The 19,353-nt window shown below is 37.6% G+C and overlaps 1 protein-coding gene across 1 annotated transcript; it reads right to left on the bottom strand.

Moving 5' to 3' along the window:
• Positions 1-6,031: 6,031 nt before the first annotated feature.
• Positions 6,032-9,760, bottom strand: LOC104215754 (pentatricopeptide repeat-containing protein At5g15280, mitochondrial). The gene has a single exon (XM_009765646.1). The coding sequence runs from the start codon at positions 9,758-9,760 to the stop codon at positions 6,032-6,034; it is 3,729 nt and encodes a 1,242-aa protein (XP_009763948.1).
• Positions 9,761-19,353: the final 9,593 nt, after the last annotated feature.

Here is a 19,353-nt window from a genome sequence, read left to right as displayed (position 1 = left end):
CTGCATGAAAAATAGTAAAGCGTTCACTTTGAAACATGGCCGAAAGCAATCATGGTTTGATTGTCATCGTCAATTCTTGCCTGAGGGTCATGAGTTTAGAAGGATGAAAAATGCATTCAAAATGAATAAAATGGAATATGATTATCCACCTCCGATACTTTCAGGTGAGGAAATTTGGGAGAGGGTCCAGAACTTCAGTAAAGTTACTGAAGCTCCACCTTATAGATTCCCCGGATACGGTGTTACTCATAATTGGACCAAACAGAGTATATTTTGGGAGTTGCCTTATTGGAAGGATAATCTTCTCCGTCATAACCTTGATGTCATGCATATTGAGAAGAATTATTTTGACAATTTGTTCAACACAGTGATGGATGTTAAAGGTAAGACAAAGGATAACCCGAAGTCTAGAATGAACTTACAAGAATATTGCAGGCGGCCTGAATTACACTTGCAGACAGCAAACAATGGTAAGATATTCAAGCCCAAAGCAAGTTACACATTCACTTTGGAGGAAAGACGGCAGATTTGTGATTGGGTAACGAAATTGAAGATGCCTGAGGGTTATGCGTCGAATTTTGGAGAAAAAGTTGATATGGAGGTAGGGAAGTTGAGTCATTTGAAAAGTCATGATTGTCATGTTTTCATGGAGACTTTAGTGCCTATTGCATTTTGTGGTTTGCCTGAAAGAATCTGGAAACCTATCACAGAGATTAGTTTATTTCTCAAAGACTTATGTTCTTCCACATTAAGGAAAGAAAACCTACACCGAATGGATCAGAACATTCGTGTAACTTCTTCTAAGATGGAAAAGATATTTCCATGTGGGTTTTTTGATGTGATGGAACACCTTCCAATCCACCTTGTACACGATGCACGACTTGGAGGGCATGTTCAATGCAGATGGATGTATCCCTTTGAGAGGTAATATTATGTATTTGATGTAATTTTTCTGTTTTATTTGAATGTTCTTGGCTAACCTGAAATTATGTAGGACAATTGGCAAATGCAAACAATTTCTTAAGCAGAGGAATAGGATTGAAGGATCTATATGCGAAGCTTATCTTGCAAAGGAAACTGCTCATTTTTGTTCTTATTATTTTGAGAGTAATGTGCCATGTGCTAGGAATAGGCCCAACAGGCACACGGTCGACCTTAGGAATGATCCATTATATCCGCCTATGTCCATATTCAATCAACCAGGAAGATGTTCTAAGGATGTTAGAAAGAGAAGTTTTAGTGATATAGAGTTCAAGTCAGCTACACTTCATGTGTTGCTAAATTGTCCCGAAGTTGTACCATTTCTCAAATAAGTATTGATTTAGTGGTTATCAAAATATAAAAATTACTGTGATTACATATCAATGCAACTACTAAAAATATTTGATATGTCACAGTCACTTCGTGGGTCAATTTGGCCATGATGCTGTATATATGAGATTTGATATGTGGTTCAAACAATTTGTAAGTTTCTCCTTAAAATATTCTAACACTATGTAGGTAAACAATGTTTGGAAGTTATGCTAACTTATGAATTTTTTTAACAATATGTAGGTAAATGATCCAAATAATGGTGTAAATCAATTTTTGAAAGATATATCTTGGGGACCTGGGGTTGAGGTCACAACAATGTCTAAGTACGTTGTGAATGGTTATAAGTTTCATACAGAGAATTGCTCTAAAAATAAAAATAGCAACAATAGTGAGGTGTGGGTTCAAGGTGGTGATGGCAACCAAGATGGAGATATTGATTATTATGGTGTGCTCAAAGAAATAATAGAACTAGAATATACAGGTTGGCCATATAAGAAATTGATACTCTTTAGATGCAAGTGGTTTGACCCACATCCAACAAGAGGTACAAGAGTACACAATCAATACAACATAATTGAGGTTAATCATACGAGGGAGTATGATCACTATGATCCTTTCATAATTGCACATAATGTGAGGCAAGTGTATTATGCTCCTTATCCATTGCGGCGGAATAAGTCTGATTGGTGGGTTGTAATAAAAACTAAGCCGGTGGGTAGGGTGGAAGTCGAGAATGTGTTAGATGTTGCATATCAAAACGATATCTCCAGTGTTGACCAAATAGTGGACGAAGTTTTAGAAAATGATTTGGAACATCCTGAACACATATTGGAAGAAGTTTATATAAATGAAGTAAGAATTATAGAAAACGAGGAAGAAGAATCAACTGATGAAGCTCAAACTAGTGAGGAAGAAGAATTCTAGGACGAGGAACTATACGTCGATGAGCTTTAAAAAGTTGGTTTCTTTAATAACTCTCGTTTATAGCTAGTTTCTTTATATGTTTCAATCTAAATATGTATTATATTATGCAGATGACAGGCAAGGGTCGAGAAAAGGCTAAGAAACCAAAGAGGAGGGTAGAAGATAATCCTCCATCTTTTCCTGCCTCTTCAGAGATGCATATGCCTATGCCTATGACTTTGCCTCCACCCCAGGGCTATTCTGAGCTGCCACAGCATCACCAGCCCTACACCTTCGTGCAGACACTAGGTTTTTCATCACAGGGCCATAGGACTGTATGTCCGGCATACAGTCCAGCTACCGCATGACCGCGTGGATCGCAGCCATCTACATCGCATGGATCGCATCGATCCATGTCACATCCACATGGATCACAGGCATCAGTGTCACAGCCACTCAGGTCACAGCTATCAGTGTCACGTCCACTTGCGGGCCATACAGCTATGTCGCAGTCACAGGGCTCGCAGCCATCTTCATCTGAAACTCCACCTATTTCAGGCCTTCGCCTGCGAGATACTAGCTCTGACCCCCTACACCTTCCACACATGCCTCTGATATACATGCTTCGGACGGTGATGCTGATGATGACGAGGAGGTGCATTATGATCAGTATGGCAGGATCATCATAGTCCCTGAGGGTGATGGGTAAGAGTTATTTGTTATTTTTACGTTTATTGTTTTGTACAGTTTTACTAAGATATTAATGTATTTTTTAATAAATTGCAGGTTCATCCCTAGTAATATTACTACAAGGATTATCACTGAAGCCACCAGAAAGCTTTGTGATGGCCCTTATGCGTCTTGGAGTGATTTCCCATTCGCGCTGAAGGAGCAAATTTTCAATGACTTTAAGGTATAAATGTTCTTTTAAGCAGTACAATTATTTATATTTATGATATTTCCATCTAAATATGTATTATAGAATATAGCTTATATATATATATATATACACTTACACTATACTATGCACTAAGTATTAGTGCATTAGCTAATATTATATCGAATATAGTTTTTATATATATTCGATAAAAGCTTATATATATATATATATATATATATATATATATATATATATATATATATATATATATATTAGCTAATGCACTAATATACTATATACTATATTATAAGCAGTTAATGCACTTAACTTTTGAATAATTATTAGCTAACAAAAGTTAAGTATAATATATCGAATATAGAATTTATGATATTTCCATATAATACTTAACTTTTGAAATACAGAGCAAGTGTGTATGGGAACACCGCTATAGCGTGGATGTGGCTGTAAATTTTTATCTCAAAGCTCGCAAGCGGTTGTCGCATTGTTTCTCCAAAGCTAGAAAGTTGAACCAGAAACCTAGCTGGTTGCTTCAGAATTTATGGGAGGATTTGCAAAGGCAATGGCTTACAGCAGAGTTCTTAGAGAAGAGCGAAAAAGGAAAGAAAGCTCGTGCATCTGAGAAGGGAGGATCCTTGCACACTGGAGGTGCGATCAGCCTAGGGACAATAAAGAGAAGAATGGTTCATAATTGCTTAATTTATTTTAATTTTCAAAGTATATCTATTCTGTTTATTAACTAAAACTTATGAGTTTTCAGTAGAAGAAGTTGAGGCGTCCGATGAACCAAGATGAGCTATTCAAGGAGACTCATATTGTAAAGAAGAAGAAAGAGACGGATCAAGAAAGGTGGGTCGAGGGCCGAGCCTCGACTGTACATGTAAGTTTTCACTTTTCATTAAGTATTTTGATTTACTTTTATATGAATTTTGAAATACTAATTCAATGTAATTTTTCTTATAGGGTCGCTTCACAACTGAAGTGGAGGAATTCATACGCAGTCAGCCACCTAGTGAGTCGGGCGACCCATTCCAACCTTCGGACGAGGATGCTGAAAGAATCTGGATGCAGGCTGCTGGGGGTCCAAAATGGGAGAAGGTATACGGGCTTCCTACTAAGAAATTTTATCGCTATAAGTGTGGAATGCAAGGAATAGGGACTTCCTCGCAAGCCGAGCAACTTAATGGGGAGAGCCTCTCCTCTATGCGGGAGACTGTGACAAAGCTCACATCCGAGCTAGAAGCCGCCAAGGAGAGAGAAAAGATTAGAGATGCTCAATACATTGGCATGCAAGAGCAGATCAAATCTCTCCTAGCTTCTAGCAGTTTTCCGATTCCCCGGTCTCGTGACTCATCGCCAGAGGCTCGCCTTCTCCGTGCTCATTCCTCTCGTCCTCCCCGTGATTGTTCTTCCCATCCTAGACAAGTACACCCTTCTGGATACCGTCTTGGTGAAAGTTCATCAGACGGTGATGATAATGATGTACAAAACAATCCTTGACTTTTATACACTTTCAACTAGACAAATACAATCGGTTTTCGAATGGACTTGTAATAACAATTAACTTAGTTTGGTTAGCTTAATGTGTTACTTCTATTGAACTTTATAGTTTGTTAGTTTTAATGTTGTTGTTGTTGTTGTTTATTGTTGTTGTTGTTGTTGTTGTTGTTGGCATAAAATGCCTATTTAGGATTTTTGGTAAGCTGGCAGGTGGTGTAGCTGCCAATACATGCATTTTCTGCCAAAAATATACCAAGAAAAGCGACCAACTTTGGTCGTAAGTTGGTCGCTTTTCCCTGGAAAAACAAATAAATTTCTGGTAAATGGCGACCAACCTTGGTCGCCATTGAACACAGATTTCTCAAAAAGCGACCAAAGTTGGTCGCTATTCCATTTAAAAAAAATAATTTCTAAAAATATAGCGACCAACGTTGGTCGCCTACAATTAAAAAATAATTAATTCTTGCATTTTGCGACCAACTTTGGTTGCTTATTTTAAAAAATTAATACTAAAGCGACCAACTTTGGTCTCTAATATCCAGATTTTAAAAAATAATATTTTCTTTTTAGACCAAAGTTGGTCGCTTTTTTTTTTATTAATAATAAATAGAAAAAACGTAATTTACATGTGGAGACCAACTTTGGTCGCAAAATTTATATTATTAAAATAATAAGGCGACCAAAGTTGGTCGCTTTTTTCTTTACCGGAATATTTGGTCCTTTTACCTTAGAGACCAAAGTTGGTCGCTAATTGGCGACCAACTTTGGTCCCTAAGGTAAAGGGACCAGCTTAATATCGATCAGGCCTGTTTGGTCGCTTTTTGACCAATAAGCGACCAAAGTTGGTCGCTTTTCCTGGTCGCAAATTAGCGGATTTCTAGTAGTGCCAGTATAACTAATTCCAGCATAACTCGCCTTCAAACTAAACGACCCCTTAGTATATTCAAGACATACTAACAACACTTTTGGTATGTTATAAGTATGCAATTTGCTTGTGTCTAATATACCATAATATCACTGAATACTCAGCTCTAAAATATTTGCAAATTCTAATGGAATATTGAAAAACCTATTCGAGAAATATTTCAAGTGAACTCACTCGAAAATCTTCAACTTTTTCCCAACTCACGTCCAAATACAACAAACTCCAAATACTCTCTTTCAACTTCAACTACAAATACCCCTTTTTTAAAACTATTGTCGGTTTTGCAGTTTATAATGACCTGAATACCATTGCGCTACAAGGCTTGTAAGGCCTGCTACTTGTGGCTTTCATATAAGTGAAACCTATATATAAATATGAAAGAATGACAGAGGCAACCATACTCAGACCAAATATAACAAAAGATACATATAGCTAAAAGGGAATAAGAAAACAACAAGCTTAGACATTCACAAACTATGGTACAAGATATTTCATCCCCCTTTATTCTTCCTAGCAAATCCAACTTCAGAAAGAAATCTGGACAAAAATCCCCCATTCTGTTTCCCATTATTTATATTATCACTTGAATCCCGCAAATTGCTTATCAGAGACCAGTGAGTTTCAAAATCAGGTTCATATCCACATCGTTGCATGGAATGTAGGAGCTCAGATGCCTTGTTAAGATTGTTCTGGGAGCGATACATGTTGATCAGCAATGAATATGTTTCCCTGCTCGGGATTTCACCAAGCTGAATCATTGAATCAAGTTGTTTTTCTGCCTCTTCAAGTTGTCCTCCTTCACATAAGCTCTTGATTAAAATGCTCCAAGTGTTTATGCTAGGCCTTTGATTTCTATATAACATCTCTGTATGGAAATTCAGCGCTACATCCAGTTGACGCCAAGTACAGAAATTCTGAATCACATAATCGAAACTGCTAGACTCTGGCACATTCCCTTTTCTCAACATAATGTCCATAAGATCTACTGATTTATCTACCGTTCCGTGCTGACAAAGTCGCTTAATCAGATAATTATAATCAATATTTTCAGGAATGAGGCCTTTTATTGCCATCCGGTTCAAAAAGTTTATGGCTTCCCTTAGCTTACCTTGAGAAAGAAGGGTCTCCACTATATTAATTTGAATGACTGAACCATGATTCCAACCTCTAAACTCCATTTCCTTGCTCAAGGTTAAAGCTTCTTCAAGCTCCCCATAACAACAAAGGCATTTTATCACCTCTCTCAAACTACGGTTACGTGGCCTCAGATCTTTCTCCATCATAGTTTTTAGATATTGTGTGGCAGATGACAAATCTTTACACCAACAGAGCCCCTGAACGAGATAATTGTAAGTCACCTCATCTAGTTGCAGTCCTTTACCTAGGAGCTCATATACAAGAGTATTAACAACTGATGTTTCGTTAACTGAGAAAAGGGAATAAATCAAAATATTATAAATCACGGCAGTTGGAGGGTTGCTTTGCTTAAGCATATGTTCTTTCAGGCATAATACTGTAGATACCTTGCCTTCTGTACACATCAGCCGCACTATATTGCGGTAACTTGCGACACTGATACCTAAGTTCTTCCTTATCACGACGCCAAGCAGCTCCTCGACTTTCTTCCTCTTTTTAGCTTGACAGTAGCCTTGAAACAGAGCATCATAAATTTCCACACTCAGAAATAGATCCTTTGCCAATGTCTCTTGGAAGAGACTGATCGCTTCTCTCATCCTCCCTGACTTGAAAAACCCATGAATTAAAGCACCGTGTAAAGGAAGCACAGCAGAAGGCTGGTCTCTTAAACAAATATCTTTCAGCGCAACAGCTTTGTCAGAATTAGCAGATCTACACAGCTGAGGAATTAATTGCACAGATGCGTCCAAGGGCGGGATCCAGTCCTTAGCAAGCATGATATCACAAAGGACAGCAGCTTCACAAAAACTTCTCCATTTACAGAACTGTAGAATAAGATGGCTATGAGCCGAGTGACTAAAAATACTTCCCTGGCTTAGGATTTCCTTTGCCAGAACCTTAGCAGTGCTTGTAAAACCTTCAGCACTGAGCTTTTCAAGGAAAACGTGAAAAGCATCATTTAATTCATTAGGGTAGAGCGACAGCAAGGTTTTAAAAAGCTCTAGTGATTCACTAAGCCGTCTTCGCCTGCATAGGCGACTGAAGAGTTCTTTCCCACCCTCCAAATCAGGTAACCAGTTATTATTTTGTGCGAGGTTCCAGTAAGCAGTTAGACCTCTCAGATCACCTTTCTTGCATAAGCCCATCAGCAGAGCAGTATGAGTTTCACTATCAAGTCTTATATGTCTTCCTAGCATGCCATGCAAAATCGCTCTTGCCCTGTGCAAATATCCCTTTTTGCTGTATTTCTGAACAAGCTTATTCAAAGTTTCTCGATCAAGCTTACATGTCAAATTTGGAGCTTTCTCCAACAGATCAGAAATGGTCTTAATACAAATGTTAGATGCACACAGCCCTTTCACTAAGGCATCCAGAGCACCTAAGGGTATTTCTTGACCCCAACGAGTTATTTGATCCACCATCATCACAGCATCTTTCATGTCTTTTTTCATGTAATCGTCCCATACAAAGGAGTTAAAATCAGGAAGCATGGCATCATTAAGGACTTTATCAATAGCTCTCTCATACTGTTCCAGATCCGTATCCAGATAAAGCCCATTGCCTAGATTATCAAAGAATTCTGCTTTATGAAATCTTGTATCATTGTCTCTTCTGATTTTCACAGCAGAAGAGTTGAGTCCTAAGAATCTAAATGCTCCGGAAAGTGGATCTTCTGTAGGTGATAGTTGGTACAAGCCACGATCTACCATCTTTGAAACCACTATGTTCACTTCATCAAATTGCCTAGCTTTACAAAACCCAGCTAAAAGAACCCTGAAAGTTGATGATTGAGGCTCCACCTCCTGATCATCCATTTCTAGAAGAATATCTCGGTAGTGCTTCCACATACCCTCCTTGAAAAGCCCACTGAGAATAGCATCATAGGAATATATATGAGGCTTTAGATTTCTCGACAGGATCTCTGAGAGATAAAAGAAGGCATCCTTCAGTTTTCCTTCACGACAAGCCCATCCAATCAAAATCCCAAATGTTATTTCATTCATAGAAAAACCCAATTGATCTAACTTCAGCACATATGAGTTCCCACTCGCAAAACCAAATTGTCCACATACAGAATGTATGAGCTTATTGACTACAGTTACATCAGGTATGCAACTAATGTCGACAAAGAAACTCAGCAGATCATCATAATCTCTTTTACCACAATAACCGGAAGCAACAGAATTGAGGACTAAATGATTAGGTTCAATTCCAAAATCCAGGGCCTTCTTAACCAGATTCCTGGCATCCTGAACTTTTGCATCGGCACATAAAAGTCTAATAACACCCTCATAAATGCCCTCTTCAGATACACTCCTTCCTAAGCCAATGTCTACAGCATCAGTATAAATTTGAAATGCCAATTGTGTTTCATTTATTTGAATCAAGAAATCGAGGAGAACCCGATAACATGAAATTGATGGGGATAAACCTCGCATCCTCATTCGATCATAACATGTAATAGCTTTCTCTAATCGATGATCACACACAAACACTTCAATTAGATTACTGTAAATCTCATGATTATCCAAGAAAGTTCCTTGGCTATCCAACAATGAAACCAAGCACTCAACTTCCTTAAACAACCCGGCACGGACAAGCATTGAGGCAATGATCTCAGAGGCCATAGGGAGATGCTTAAAATTACTACTGTGCTCACTATTCCACCAATAAATTCCCCATAATGATTCAATCTTTTTAACCTCAACCTCAAAATTTCCACTATCATTTTGAAAACCCAATAAAATTTCAAGAATATCATGAGGATTCAACACAGTAACTCTCCAAAACCTACGAACAGTTGCAGGGGAGATCTCAGATAGCCTAAAAAAGCAATCTTTAATAAAGGGGTTGTGCAAAATCTTACCTTTATTACTCAACAAACTTAAAGACCCAGACTTTACAGATTTTTCAACACCAGAGAATATAGCTGAAGATAAATCTTGGCTAATATATGTTGCTTTTGTAGTATGTTGCTGAAACTCTTGAACTTTTATGGGAAAAGAAGAAAGCTGAAAGAGAAGTGAAGCAACCTGTTTGATGTTAGTTTTGTGTTTTCGGAATCCACGGAGAGGTTGAAGCATTCGACCGCCAGGATGTGTCGGAGTTACAGGGATGACACTCCCCTAGTGCTGGTCCTGATCTAGGGACTGGTCATTGGGCTTCTTTTCATATATAATTTTTGGGCTTCAGAAAAAAAATTGTGGGCTTCAAAATTTCACCAGCCTCCCTTCTGGACCCTCTCAAGCCGCGTTTTATTTGGTCGCCCCCATTTAACTTATACCTATTTTTTTTAAAAGTTTTAATTTGTAGCCAATTTTTAAACAAATTAAGTCTCCTTCTCCTCCGTCGTTTTTTTCTTCTTCTTCTATTAACACCTGAAAGCACTAACAATCTGAGATTTTGTGTTGTGGATTGTAAGATTGTGGTGAACGAAGCATTGGTTGGGGCGACAAAAGCTATGGAAAAAGGGACACAGTAATCAAAATTCTGGCAAACACATTGGTAGAACTTTTCGTTGATTGTATCGAAAAGAACATTTGTGGAAAATAGCAATAAGACTACTAATAACGAAAGAAATAAAGTTTATATTTTACTCTTCCTTCAAAATGTTACTTCATCTTATATAGTACTGAAGTTTTAACAAATGAACTAAATAACTTCAGCATCTTCTGCTGAAATTTTTGAAAAAGCTTATCCAGGACAAAAAAATTCAGCTTATTTAGTGCTGAAGTTTTTACAAATGAACTAAATAACTTCAGCATCTTATGCTAAAGTTTTTGAAAAAGCTTTATGACAAAACTAATGAATCCAGGACAAAAAACTTCAGCTATTTTAGTGCTTAAGTTTTTACAAATGAACTAAATAACTTTAGCATCTTATCCAGGACAAAAAAACTTCAGCACTGCCTTTGCTACTTCAGGCCTGTCTACTAGAATGCTGAAGTTTTGCGTGATTGTCTTTGCTACTTCAGCCCCGTATGCTGAAGTTACGCGAAAAAGTGGGTACGCTTGCAATTTTTTTTGCAAAGCGGGCACAAGTTAAAACGTGACCCAAATGCAAATCCCCCTCTCAAGCCTTGTAACTCGTTTGGGTTTAGCCGATTAAATGGTATTGAAATTGATTTTATAAATAAACGGTTTGTTTAAATAGAAATATTAAGTATCATATTGAGTTGATGGTGCGTTTATCACCTTAAGCAGTTAAGCTGGTTTGATCTATTTATAAAGCTTACCCAAACACCTTTTAATTCTTAGTATTTCCTGGAGAGATTTGAGTTTGTTGTCCGTTACAAATATTATTTTAATATATAATCATTTTCACATGAGATACGTAAAAAATAACACAAGGGAAATAAAATGTTAGAGATCATCTTCTTCCATTCAAAAATCATTTTGAACTAGTTTGGGATTGAGAATATAATAGTAGTGGCAGGTATTTAGACGATTAACTAGTATCATTAACAAAATTCCACAATTAGAAGTCAGGGACGTACGTAGAATTTTTCGTAAGCGGTGTCGATATGTAAAAAAGAAATAAAGAGCAAAAAATTAGCGGCATCATATTATTAAAAAAAAAAGTATGTTATGACTCTCCTCGACATATTTGTGGATGTTGTTCCGACTCATTGGCCCTTTCCTTAAGTTAGATGAACTTTGAGACGTTGAACTTGGTTTAGAAAGCTCAGTGCTCTAGAGAAACTTTGTTCATTGAAATTAAGATAAACAACAAAAACATCAATCAGATAACCTCCAAATAATCCCATCAAATTCAACCCATACAAATAAAAGCACTAGAACAACTTACAAAATAAAACCAAGCAACAACCAAGTCTTTCAGTAAAATGCAATAAATAACATTTTTAAAATTATGGTTTGAAATAACTGAACCCCGGTAGGCTTTATACTGTTTATTGTCCTTTTTCTATACAAAAATGAATGTGGTTTAATTTTCCTTTGAAAGAAGGTAATCGGCAAATCATCAGTAAGGATTTAGTACTAAAAAGATTTACTCACAGATAAAACGATGCAAGGCTTCGAACTGCCAACCTCCGCTGAAAACGTCAGTAGCTTAACCCGCGAGTCAGGATGGAATTTGGGAAAAGCTATATCATTTTAACTACTTTACTAAATGATTTATTTGTATTATATATTTAACAAAATTTACGATAAAGCGGTGCCGGATGACACCGCTTCTACCAAGGTAAATCCGCCCCTCTGAGAAGTAATAATTCATTCATATTCATATGATATTTTTTCCTTACTAGAAAAATAATTATATTGTGGTATTCTAGGAACTTAATTTTAAATTTGGTTACCAATCCAAACGTCTTAGTAGAAAACATTGCATGAATGAGGTACAAAGCTTCTGGACAAACTCTAAATGAGAAGTTACTATTGAATTCACTCAGTCATTAAGACAACTTTGTGAAAATGAAACTGAAATAAGTACTGAATAAACTTTTAAAGAGCATTCAAGTTTTATAAAATCTATTTGTAGTTTCTTGATCACCAAGGTTTCAACTCAACAATTCGTAAACTGTAAGAAATGGCAGCATCGTCTTCTTTTTCCAAAGGTTTCACTGCCATGGTTGTGTTCGTGTTAACAGCCAATGTGGCGTTCGCGGCTTCTGCCCACATTACTGAGCAACACTCAGAACATACCTCCAAACACCATAGTCATCAACCTAAGTCTTCTTCTCATGTTACTAAACAACACTGGGGATATGCCTTACCCCCGAGTTATCAACCCAAGGCTTCTTCCCCTAGTGCTGAGCAGCCATCAAGAAATGCCTCAGAACCCTCGAGTCATCAGTCCGATGAAGAGTCTTCAGAACGTCAAAGGTTCTTGGAAGAATGCGCGAGAAAGATGAATGAGAAATGCGCCAAAGATATTGTCATGGCCGTGTTTGAGGATAAAAAGGTGAGTCGAAAATGCTGCATCAAGTTAGTAAACATGGGAAACAAATGCCACCATGAAATGATCAAGAGGCTAAAGAAGATACATCTACATCACCTAAAGCCAAAGAAAATCACGTCCAAGAGCGAAAAGGTTTACAAAAGATGTCAAAAGATTGCTAAAAAGCATCGTTTATCCCCGGCATCTTGATCGGATGATTTCTTTCAACAACATTAGCTCTTGAGCAAATTCAATCAACACCACAGATAAGAAGATCCCTTTAGTATTTACCCAATGGCTAGAAATAAAAAGAACTAACTTGTACATGTTTTTTCGTCTCTAAGTCATGTTTGGTATTATTTATATCCTGATGCAACTAAATCCACTGTGCTACTTGAGTCCTTTCTTGCAAAAATTCATAGTCGTTAAAATTGTTCTTATTGCATACCTTTTTGAGAAATTTTCATAAAGCACTATCTTTTAGTAGTAATTAGTCATCTATAGATACCATTTGCTATATTATGGATTATAGATACCTTTTCTGTGGTTATAAGATGTATTTGATGTACTTAAGCTATTGTATTCATGAATACAGTAGCAAAAATAAGCGTGAATCAGGGAAGTCCAGCTAATCAGTTGTTGTATTCGAGTGTATTCGACTGTATTCATGGAGTGAAACATGGGACTACAGCTGGACACATTATTATATTCGACTGTATTCACGGCATGAAATAGGGGATTACACTGTTTTTAAAACAGAAAGTGAATCAATTAACATAATAGACTCCTAATATAACTCAACAAACTCAATTATAACACACAAATTTTGTATTTTCAGTTATAAAAAAGATTTTCAATCGAAAAATACCCCAAAAACATAGCAATCTTCAGAGAAATTATATAATACATCTGAATACATAAATTATATTAATTAAAGAAAACATATGAATACATTCATGGCATATAGCGAGATAGTGAATACAATGAAATACATAGAATACAACGAGATACATTGAAATACAATGAGAGAAAAAGACAGTGAATACAATAAAATACACGGAATACAACGAGATACATTGAATTACAATGGGAAAAAAAGACAATGAATACAATGAAATACATGAAAATACAGCGTGATATGTTGAAAATACATTGAAATATAATAACAAAAAATCAAGTTGCTCAGCCCCAAAATCTGTCGTCTTTGCTCAAGAACAAACCCTAATTTCCAGCTACTCCTATTGCAGCAGATGCAACAATAACGTCAGAAGCAGCAACAACAACAGGAAGCCATGGCTCGTTTCCCTTCTAACATCGACGTTCATCTCTGTTCTCAGCAGCTCCTTCACCGTCCAGGGTCAAATTCTCTGTTTAGTACTTACAATTGGGCCTTTGGGGTTAAGAAATCATTTTTCCCCATTTTTGAATTTAGGAATTGAGATAACCAAGTTCAAATCTGACGAAAAATCTAGGAGATGAAAGGAGACAGAGAGAGAGAGAGTCGTACAACTGGATTTCGCCGGAGAGGAGGAGGTTCCCAAATCCCAACCAAGAGAAGTGGTGGTCGGTCAATGAATCTGGTATTATTTGGAAGAGAGAATGATATGTATCAAATTAGAGAGAGAAAGAAAATAGTGTAATTGAATAGCGTATTTAGTGGTTTAGGGGTAGAAGGTACCAAAATTAGATATTTTACTATAAATAGTAAAAGGTATCTATAGAATATAATTTTTTAAAATGATATTTATTTAAAACAAATAAGGTGTTAACCTTTGCTACAAGAGGTAAAAATTCCTACCTTTTAACCACAACTCCTCAGCCCATCTAAAACAACAACAACAACAACTCAGTGTAATCCCACAAGTGGGGTCTGGGGAGGGTAATATGTACGCAGACCTTACCTCTACCCCGAGGGGCAGAGAGGCTGTTTCCAGGAGACCCTCGGCTCAAGAAGGCAACAAGAGACACTATATTAGTACTATCAATAGACTCATAATAAAATAACATAAAATAACATAAAATCCATAACATAACATAAATAACATAAAATAACAAAATAACAACAATATAAGAGATATAGGAAATACGAGAAAGATGTAAGGTATACTAATAAACAGCAGATAAAGCCCATCATCAGTAGCTGATCAATAGCATCCTAAGACTAATTCCTAACTGGCTAGTCTTACTCTAGTGCGCTGTAAAAAAAAATCACAATTTTCCCTAACCTACAACCTTAATGCTCGATCTCCATAATTCCCTGTTTAGGGTCATGTCCTCAGTAACCCTAAGTCGCGCCATATCCTGCCTGATCACCTCTCCCCAATACTTCTTAGGTCTCCCTCTAACTCTTCTCGTACCCACCACAACCAGTCGCTCACACCTTCTCACCGGTGTATCAGTGTTCCTCCTCTGAATGTGTCCGAACCATCTGAGTTTTGCTTCCTGCATCTTGTCCTCCATGGGGGCCACACCCACCTTCTCTCGAATATCTTCATTTCTAATCTTATCCTTCCTCGTATGCCCGCACATCCACCTCAACATCCTCATCTCTGCAACTTTCATCCTCTGGATGTGTGAGATCTTCACCGGCCAACACTCGGTCTCATACAACATAGCAGGCCTAACCACTGCCCTATAAAATTTAACTTTCAGTAACGGTGGCACTTTCTTGTCACACAGGACTCTCGTCGCTAACCTCCATTTCATCCACCCCACCCCTATATGGTGTATGACATCCTCGTCGATCTCCCCGGTCCCCTGAATAAACGACCCCAGGTACTTGAAACTACCCCTCTTAGGGATGACTTGAGAATCAAGCTTCACTTCCACTCCCGCTTCCGTCGGCTCTGCCCCAAATTTGCACTCAAGGTATTCCGTCTTCGTCCTGCTCAATCTGAAACCTTTGGACTCAAGGGCATGTCTCCAAACCTCTAACCTCTCGCTGACGTCGCGTCGTGTCTCGTCGATTAGGACTATGTCATCAGCAAATAGCATGCACCATGGCACCTCCCCTTGAATATGATGCGTTATAGCATCCATCACTAGGGCAAATAGGCAAGGGCTGAACGCAGACCCTTGGTGCAACCCCGTAATAACCGGAAAATAATCGGAATCGCCTCCTGCTGTCCTAACCCGAGTCTTAGCTCCATCATACATGTCCTTAATCGCCCTAATGTAGGCAACCGGGACCCCTTTAGCCTCTAAGCATCTCCATAAGACCTCCCTAGGAACCCTGTCGTACGCTTTCTCTAGATCGATAAACACCATGTGGAGATCCTTCTTCTTATCCCTGTATTGTTCCACCATCCTCCTAATAAGGTGGATAGCTTCTGTGGTAGATCGCCCCGGCATGAACCCGAACTGGTTGTCTGAAATAGACACCGTCCTTCGCACTCTCATTTCTACCACTCTCTCCCAGACTTTCATGGTATGACTTAGTAATTTAATACCCCTATAGTTGTTACAGATCTGGATATCGCCTTTGTTCTTATACAACGGGACCATTGTACTCCACCTCCACTCTTCGGGCATCCTATTAGTCTTGGATATAACATTAAGCAACTTAGTAAGTCATTCCAAGTCTGCTCTACCCACACACCTCCAAAGCTCAACCGGAATTTCATCTGGTCCGGTAGCTCTGCCCCTTCTCATCTTACGCATTGCCTCCATGACCTCATCGACCTCAATGTCCCTACAATCACTTAGTTCATGGGGGCTGTCGGCATTCCTCAATTCACCTAGTACAATATCCTGATCCCCTTCCTCATTTAGAAGTTTATGAAAGCCAGCCCATCTAAAATGATCTTTATATTTTCTTGTTACGGAATTACATTTTACACCCTCTTTTGTGGGGAGGCGGGGCGTGAAGTGCACAAATACCCACTTTTAGGGCCATTGTGAAGTTGAAATATTTTTGCAGATTTACCCACTTTGGGCACAACTTCAAACTTACAAAAACAGAAATTGCAAGTTCGTGTCTGAAGTTTGGCAAACTTCATATGTTTTTGCCTTAAAGTGTGGCAGATAATTTTGCCTTAAGCTTAGCTGGCTTGCCAAGGCCAACTTCAGACACATTTTACTAAAGTTATGGCCTTAGCAAGGTCAAACTTCGGATATTATTTTACCTTGACAAAAGCCAAACTTTAGACATTTAAGTTGCTTGCTTATTCTTCTCCTTACTACTCCTCTCCTTCATCTTCACATCCTCATCAGAATCGGAATATTCTCCGCTCTTTCCTTAGCACTGTGCTTATTTTGCTTGTGCAATTTATTCTTGTAACTTCGAGGCATAACTGTAAAGTTCTTATAATAATTGAGCCTTTTTGTTTTATTCAAAACCCAGAAGTATTAAAGCACCAATATGATATTTACATGGAATCAGTTAACTCGCTGCTGCTAGAGATCCAATTCGTAAATGACAATCGCCGTCGATTACAGTTAAATTGCCGAAAATTTCACAAATTTGTAGGAACTGTTATCTCTACAGAAAAAGAGAGCATATATAGAGTGAAAGTTTATGCAGAGGGACATTGTTTAATCTGCTTGTGAACTTTGAGGCAAAGCTGTAAAATTCCCCATACTCATTTCAAATGGACACCGATGGTCAGGTTCGAGCCAATTGCAGGAAAATTTACTAACCCAAATAGGAGAAGAAGAATCAGCCTTTTCCTGAAGTATGTTAGAGCCTGGATGGGCTTAAAAACTGGTAAGCCATTTTTTAGTTGCGGAAGTATTTGGCAACAAAAAAAGTTAAAATCTACTTTAAAAAAAGTCAAAATCAATAAGTTGGAAAACCCAACTTTTTCGAAATTGGCTTATTGTTTTGACCAAATATATTATATTAGTTATAAAATATAACCCAAAAATAACAATATAGAACAAGCAAAATAAACTAAGAGATATAGATAGAAAGAGAGGAAGAGAGATTCTTATTTCTTCTTCAATTGTGTATCTTCTCCTATCTATTACAAGGCCTTTATGTAGGCATAAAAAGTGAAGAAAATATGTCATGGAATATGTCATTGAACATACAAAATATGTCATTGAATATGTCATTAAGCATTTGAGATGAAGATCATGGAAGAAGAGTAGACATCCACCATAATGTGATATTTATCATAACACTCCCCTTGGATGTCCAAAGATAATGTGCCTCGTTAAAACCTTATTAGGAAAAAAAACTCTATGAAAAAAAAATCCTAGTGAAGGAAAAAGAGTACACGTGTTTAGAAATACGCCTTTTGGTTGCCTCGTTAAAAACCTTGCAAGAAAAACCCAGTGGGACAAAATCTTGTAAGGGAAAAAGAGTACAACGCGTATTAACTCCCCTGATGAGAGCATCAACTCACATCCTTGAGTCTTCGCATCCCAATTTTGTACACCAGTTTCTTGAAGGTTGATGTTGGTAGAGATTTGGTGAACAAATCAGCCATATTATCACTTGAACGAATTTGTTGCACATTGATATCACCATTCTTTTGAAGATCATGTGTAAAAAATAACTTTGGGGAAATGTGTTTTGTCCTATCTCCTTTTATGAATCCTCCCTTCAATTGGGCTATGCATGCTGCATTGTCTTCATACAAAATTGTGGGTAGTTTTTCACACTTCAAACCACATTTGTCTCGGATAAGATGTATTATAGACCTCAACCAAATACATTCTCGACTTGTTTCATGAATAGCAATTATCTCAGCATGATTAGAAGAAGTAGCCACGATTGATTGCTTAGTCGATCGCCAAGATATGGCAGTGCCGCCACATGTAAACACATAACTTGTTTGAGATCGAGCCTTATGCGGGTCAGATAAATACCCAGCATCGGCATAACCAAGAAGATCGGGATTGCAATCATTGCCATAAAATAAGCCCATATCGGTAGTCCCTTTTAGATATCGCAATATGTGTTTGATCTCATTCCAGTGTCTCCTTGTAGGAGCAGAGCTATATCTTGCTAAGACATTAACCGAAAAAGTTATGTTAGGCCTTGTAGTGTTAGCAAGATACATTAGTGCACCAATTGCACTAAGATATGGTACTTCAGGACCAAGAAGCTCTTCATTCTTTTCTTGAGGTCGAAACGGGTCTTTATTCATATCAAGTGAATGAACAATCATCGGAGTACTTAATGGATGTGCTCCATCCATGTAAAACCGTTTCAATACCTTTTTAATGTAGGCAGATTGATGAACAAAAATTCCATTTGTCAAATGTTCAATTTGCAAACCGAGACATAGTTTTGTCTTTCCGAGATCTTTCATCTCGAATTCCTTCTTTAAATAATCAGTTGTCTTTTGGAGTTCTGTAGGAGTTCCAATAAGGTTTATGTCATCAACATATACGGCAAGCACAACAAACTTCGATGTTATTTTCTTTATAAAAACACATGGACAAATGGCATCATTTATATAACCCTCCTTTAATAAATACTCACTAAGACGGTTATACCACATTCTTCCTGATTGCTTTAGACCATACAAAGATCTTTGCAATTTGATTGACGGAAATTTGAATTCTGTGCGTTAGGCATTTTAAATCCCTCGGGAATTTTCATGTATATCTCATTATCAAGTGAGCCGTAAAGGTAGGCTGTAACTACATCCATTAAATGCATGTCAAGCTTTTCATGGACAGCAAAACTAATGAGATAACGGAATGTTATAGCATCCATAACAGGAGAATATGTCTCTTCATAATCGACACCAGGCCTTTGTGAAAATCCTTGTGCAACAAGGCGTGCCTTATATCTTTGTACCTCATTTTTCTCATTCCTTTTGCG

This window comes from Nicotiana sylvestris, chromosome 2 (genome assembly GCF_000393655.2).
Source record: "Nicotiana sylvestris chromosome 2, ASM39365v2, whole genome shotgun sequence".
In the NCBI taxonomy this organism is placed as follows: Eukaryota; Viridiplantae; Streptophyta; class Magnoliopsida; order Solanales; family Solanaceae; genus Nicotiana; species Nicotiana sylvestris.
This window is presented reverse-complemented; position numbering and strand designations above follow the sequence as displayed.